This window comes from Populus euphratica, unplaced genomic scaffold (genome assembly GCF_000495115.2).
Source record: "Populus euphratica unplaced genomic scaffold, PopEup_1.0 scaffold13.1, whole genome shotgun sequence".
Taxonomy (NCBI): Eukaryota; Viridiplantae; Streptophyta; class Magnoliopsida; order Malpighiales; family Salicaceae; genus Populus; species Populus euphratica.
The window spans coordinates 804,713-810,597 of record NW_011499872.1 but is presented as its reverse complement, the minus strand read 5'-3'; the positions used below and the strand labels follow the sequence as shown (position 1 = coordinate 810,597).

Here is a 5,885-nt window from a genome sequence, read left to right as displayed (position 1 = left end):
CGTCATGCATTTCCTCTCCTTTCTTCAACCACCGGATGTTAAAAAAAAAAATGTATCAAGATTGTAATTATTTTTTATAAAAATAAAATTATAATTTATAAATATTATTTTAATATTTTATATTTGTGATAATCCAATTAAGGAATACTAATTTTATTTCATTCAAATTAAAAATTATCATGAAAAAGTTATAATTTTAATTAAAAAAATTATATTGTATTTATAATAAAAATAAAATTTATGATATTAACGTAAAGAAAAACTAAACTTTTTACATTACACGAAACTTATTGTATGTAAAAGAAAAAAAAATATTGTTCATTTTTTTTATTCAGAAACAATGAAAAACTCGTAAAAAGAAATTAAAAAAATATAAAAATAGTTTTCTAGACCTAGAAATATTGGATATGAATTGGATGTACTGGTTTTTTCTTTTTCTAACTCTATTTTTTTCTTAAATAAAGTATTACTAAGTTTATTAACAATTTCTTTAATTTTCCAACATTATCTTCAACCATGAATAGTATTGAAAACTTACATCAGACAAAAAACTAATAAATGATATTTTGATTAATAGTACAGTATCCAATTATGGACATTAGGATGGAGGGATTGATAAATAAGAGTGAAAAGTTTTTATCATAAATATGGTCCGATGCCAGATTCTTGCACCAGCCGAATTTGAGATGGTAGTTGAACTTTGGAAAATTTATAAGGACGAAAATGAAGTTTACCCTCCTTCCTATTAAAAGCGAAAAAGCCCTCTCAGACTCTCCCAAGGTCCGGCGACCGTAACTCGGGCTTCGTGTCTGATCTCGCTACTGTGTTCCTCAATATTGGCTAAACCCTCGAAGCATCCCACTCCTCTCCCTCATCCTCCTCCACTCCAGTAAGCTTCTCTCCTTCATGTTCTTGGGTTAAATACCCACTACTATTTTAATGGTTGGTAGAGGTTTTTTTTTTTTTAGGAGATTTTTGCTTTTGATGTTGAATAAACTGAATATGCTCTTAGAGAAACCAACGACCCGTTGCCAAACACCAAAACCCATCACCTTCACATAGTTCCTGCAAACATTGCAATAACACCGTATGCGAAAATTGGAGTACTGGACATTTCTCTCTACCTGTTCGATAAAATGCCAGCACGAACAGTTGTTTCGTGGAACGCTATGGCTTGTAGTTATTCAAAATGGGGCAAGTTAAATGAGTGTCATTATTTACTTTCGCCAATGCACGGTTCTACTCTTATACTCAGTGAGACTGCATCTTCTATTGTATTAAGTGTTTGTGCTCATGTGGGGTTTGTTTTATGAAATCTGGGTCTGAGATTTTGAGCTTCTTGGGTGTGCTTTGTCATTTTTGTGCAAATTGTTCACTAATTGAAGGTGCTGAGTTGGTTTTGTTGAGTGACATGAGAGAGAGTACGACCTTAGTAAGCATAAACTGAATACAGAAGTTGAACACTTGCTCCCCAGACTTCTGCTTAGAATTTATTTGCTGAATTCTGAAAAAAATTAGGAGTATGGTTGGGTTATGATTCTTATCTTTGGTACTGGGGAACTGGGTGCTGCTTTGTGTCCATTTTTTCCCCTCCAATCTTGAATTTAGATGCTACTGAACTTTCACCAAACGAGCCATAGCACACAAATCAGAACATTTTAGGCATGGAGCCAGAATTGGGATCGGAAATCCACATCTGACTCATTTTTTCCGCACATTTGTTGTACTGCATATGCACTCTAGACACTATGTTAACCAACCTTAGTTTATGGTTGGTTTGGCTTCACAAAAACTCATGTTAAAAAGCTGGGATCATGTTGGCCTCCAACATGTTCCAACCTGCAAGTTGCATTTCTATGTCAATATAGTTGATAACTAAATATCCTACATGTTGAACCAGTGACCTGGAGTATGTGCAACATTGTTTACTGTTTACCTATACTGAATGCCTTCATTGGCACACTGCAATGAAACACATTGTTGGAACTCCAGCACACTTGAGTTTGTTCTTTCACATGCATATAGAAATGTAAAATTGATTGTTGCATCTTAGTGTTATACTACATGATGTGCTTCTTACCCTTGCAGCCTCTTTGGTTGAACTTTGAACTCCCAGCGCTGCACATTTGTTGTTTTTGCATTTAATTTGAACCCTTAGCCAGTAACCTTGACTATTAGGCACATAGCGCTGTCATTTCCTTATCATCCATTTTAGCTGGGCAGGTGATGAGGCTGGAATAAAAAAGTTAGAGATAAAATTGGAGGCATCCAAAATATTTCTTCATGGTTATATTTATTAAAAGCCCTTGGATTGAAACTAATAAACATCATATCATGTTATTTTGAGGATGTATTGAAATGAATTTCTTAAAGTTAGAGTTGATTTTCATGTAATGATAGCATGCTTGAAAATAATCCTATATGTTTATGTGATTGCAGAAGTGGAACCACATTCTTGCGCGACCTAAACGATGCCACTTAATTAATTACATATATCTACCTATCTGTGCAGGCATAAGGACAGGAAGATCAGTGACATTACGAAAATAGAGTGAGTGGAAATGAGGATAGTGGGATTGACAGGCGGAATCTCGTCGGGAAAGAGTACTGTCTCTAATCTTTTCAAGTCCCATGACATTCCTGTCGTTGACGCTGATATAGTTGCTAGGGTGAGTATTCCCTTTTTTTTTCTTTCTTTCTTATCTTTAACTTTGGTTGCATTACATATATATCTCATCATTTGGTAATTTTGACCCATGATTCCTTTTTTTGGATGGCATAATCTGATTCTTGCATCAGTTTCATGTGCAAAACTGTCAAATTTTATAATTGTTCATGCCTACTTAAAAGAATTATTCAAAGCGGATTCAGTTGGTGTTATGAATTAAATGGATTGCAGGATGTACTGAAGAAAGGTGCAGGTGGATATAAGAGGGTAGTTGCAGCGTTTGGAGAGGACATATTGCAAGCTAACGGGGAAGTTGATAGGCCAAAACTGGGCCAGATTGTGTTCTCCGACCCTGGGAAGCGCCAGCTTCTCAATAGGTACAGTTTAGTTAGTGGTGTATGTGTGTTTGATGAATAACAAATACGTTATATTTATAGCATTCGGACCGTATGGAATAGAATAGAATATATGTATGAAACAAATTATTGAAAAGAATGGCTGTGTTTTAATTTTTAAGTCGTAGCTTGCTAAACTGGATTTACTGAATGTTTAATGAAATGACATCATCTCAAGTTTTTCATATTTTCATGTCTATGCTCTAATAATTTAGATCGGCTCAACTTGTACATGAAAGAATATATGAAATTTCTCTGTGGAAATGCACATTCTTTTGGCTTGAGTTGCAATGTATAGATTGAGGAAGCATGCAAAGCATAGTTTGCACCAGTTTTCCCGGTCTATCAAGTGAGATAGGAACCAAATTCTTTGTTTAGTCGTATTGGTACTGTTTATTTGGTTGCTTGTTGACAGAAAATATTCATTAGAAGATAAATAAATATGAGCTGATTTTATTTTATGAAGAAGCATGAGGTTAACATGTCATTTTTGCCTGCCAAAGTAAACTCAGTTCACGCTCATCAAGCAGATTTTATATGTCTTAAAGAAATTTCCTTTGAATTGTGAAGTTATACACCTGAAGTAATAGTACGTATGACTTGATTTGTCCTGCTTGTATCCAGCATTTAATCTCGTTATCTCTCTATGTCTGGGGTATTATGCCACGAAAAAAAGAGCGTTAGTGGCCATGCCTAAATTTGCTAGTGGATTCTAGATTGTGATGGTGTTCTATGGAACAATGTCACAGAATTGCATGTTACGCTCCTTCTAATGCTTTGCCTATTGAATACTTTCAGGCTTTTGGCTCCTTTTATATCCTCTGGCATCTTTTGGGAAATTATAAAGTTGTGGTTGAAGGGTTGTAAGGTAATTGTCCTAGACATTCCTTTGTTGTTTGAAGCCAAGATGGATAAGTGGACAAAACCCATTATTGTTGTTTGGGTTGACACTGAAACTCAGCTTCGGCGACTCATGGCAAGAGATAGAATCAATGAGGAGGATGCCAGAAACAGAACAAATGCTCAGATGGCCCTGGATTTGAAAAGGTCCAAGGCTGACATTGTCATTGATAACTCTGGCACCTTAGAAGACCTGGAGGAACAGTTTCAGAAGGTATTAGTCCAGGTTACAAAGCCTTTGACGTGGACTGAATTTTGGCTTTCAAGACAGGGAGCCTTCGCGGCTCTTGCGTCCATTATTATCGGAGTTGTTGTTGGCAAAAATGTTCTTAGCAAATTATAGTCGAAATTCTTAATTTCTATTGCCTGACATTTGCCATGTGTTGCCCCCCTGAAAAATAGATTTGGTTTTGTTTAGAAATATATTTATATAATGGAGATACGCACGGGTTAGTGCTTTTTATCCTTAACCCACCCATGCTAATGTCATTGATTGGTCTTGTTCGCCATTAGTTTCCTTTCCTCCTTAATCTTTGAATGATTATAGACCAAAAAGCAAAAGAAAAATGGATTGAAAAGTGAGAAAATAATTACTAGGTATCGAAGCAAAGTACTGAATAAGTCATACTAGTATATGGTTAGAGTTTTTGGTGGAGAGGTAGAAGAAAGAGGGAAGGCGAGTAGCTGTTCCCTTTTTTTATTAATTTGATAGACTTGTTAATATTAAATGACTCTCCCTTGATTGATCTCTCGTGACACTTCATCCAAATATATTATGCTGTGTTTCGTCCTAAGCTGTAGATACTGCAATAGTACATGAGTTTTAGTCCCTCGAAGATGCTTCTTAGCTAATCCCAATCCCAACACCAAAACTATAAATCCTCATTGAACGTGAAATTTCATGGATGCCGCCGTTCCTCTGATAAAAATGAAAGTCATTCGCAGGGTGTCAGCCACACCTTAACATTTTCAGCGTGCATTATTTTTAAATAAATTCACTTGTCACCTCTATGTTTTACTAGTCTCTAAATAACTAGAAAGAAAGCAGATTAACTTCTTTTTTTTACTCACACCAACGCATTGAAAAATCATTCCACACATGCAGAGCACAGCTAAAATGTCTCCAACATCAATCAGAATATAATAAATCATTTACCATGCAATTTATCAAAGTTAAACTTGATCAATCATGTAGATTGACCCAGTGATTTGTCGACCTAGATTCTAGTCTGAGTAAAGTTTTATATCAAATCTGTTAAAAGTTAATCTGATTAAATCTAATTAATTTATATCGGTCAATTTATGATATTATTAACTTGATTAAAAAATTAATAAAATAATCAAAATAATACTATCTTGATTAAAAAAATAAACTAAAATAACACTATTTTGAATTAAATCAAATCAACATGTATTAACTCACTTAATCTACAACCAATATATCATATCATAGGCTAGGTGAGGGTTTATACCTAAGTGCCAAAGATTAAATCAATCAGTCAGCTACCATCTCTGTCAAACTTCCATAAGCAAAGCACAATGCCCCGTGATGATCAAGGCCAGCGAGTCTCAAAACATAATCATACATATCTGCAAATAAATTCATATTTACCAGAATTGCTATTGTTTTCAAAATTCATCATACAAATGACCATGAAAGTTTTTTTAATTATTGATTAAGTGATAAAAAAACTTCACACTAGAATTTAGCTTTTTCTCGATTGTGGTTTTAGACTTAGACTTAAAATGTAGGCTTTGCATATAAGCTTAGTTGTTGGGCACTTGGGCTTAATATATAGCTAAAAATTCACTTGAAAAAACAAGTTTTTTTTAAAAAAAGATTTTTTAATCTTAAATTAATAAATATATGAGAAATAAAATATATATATATATATATATATAAATATATATATGAGAGTGAT

The 5,885-nt window shown here is 34.1% G+C and overlaps 1 protein-coding gene across 2 annotated transcripts; it reads left to right on the top strand.

Annotated features, from left to right (window-relative positions):
- Positions 1–710: 710 nt before the first annotated feature.
- ATCOAE (dephospho-CoA kinase family) lies at positions 711–4,433 on the top strand. Of its 2 annotated transcripts, none has more exons than XM_011028863.1 (4): positions 711–889; positions 2,440–2,669; positions 2,900–3,045; positions 3,862–4,433. In XM_011028863.1, exons 2-4 carry the CDS (start codon positions 2,562–2,564, stop codon positions 4,304–4,306), a joined length of 699 nt encoding a protein of 232 aa, XP_011027165.1. In that variant the 5' UTR covers positions 711–889; positions 2,440–2,561; the 3' UTR covers positions 4,307–4,433. The 2 variants fall into 2 exon arrangements, with proteins under 2 accessions (XP_011027165.1, XP_011027164.1); XM_011028862.1 differs by having other exon boundaries at positions 712–889; positions 2,513–2,669.
- Positions 4,434–5,885: the final 1,452 nt, after the last annotated feature.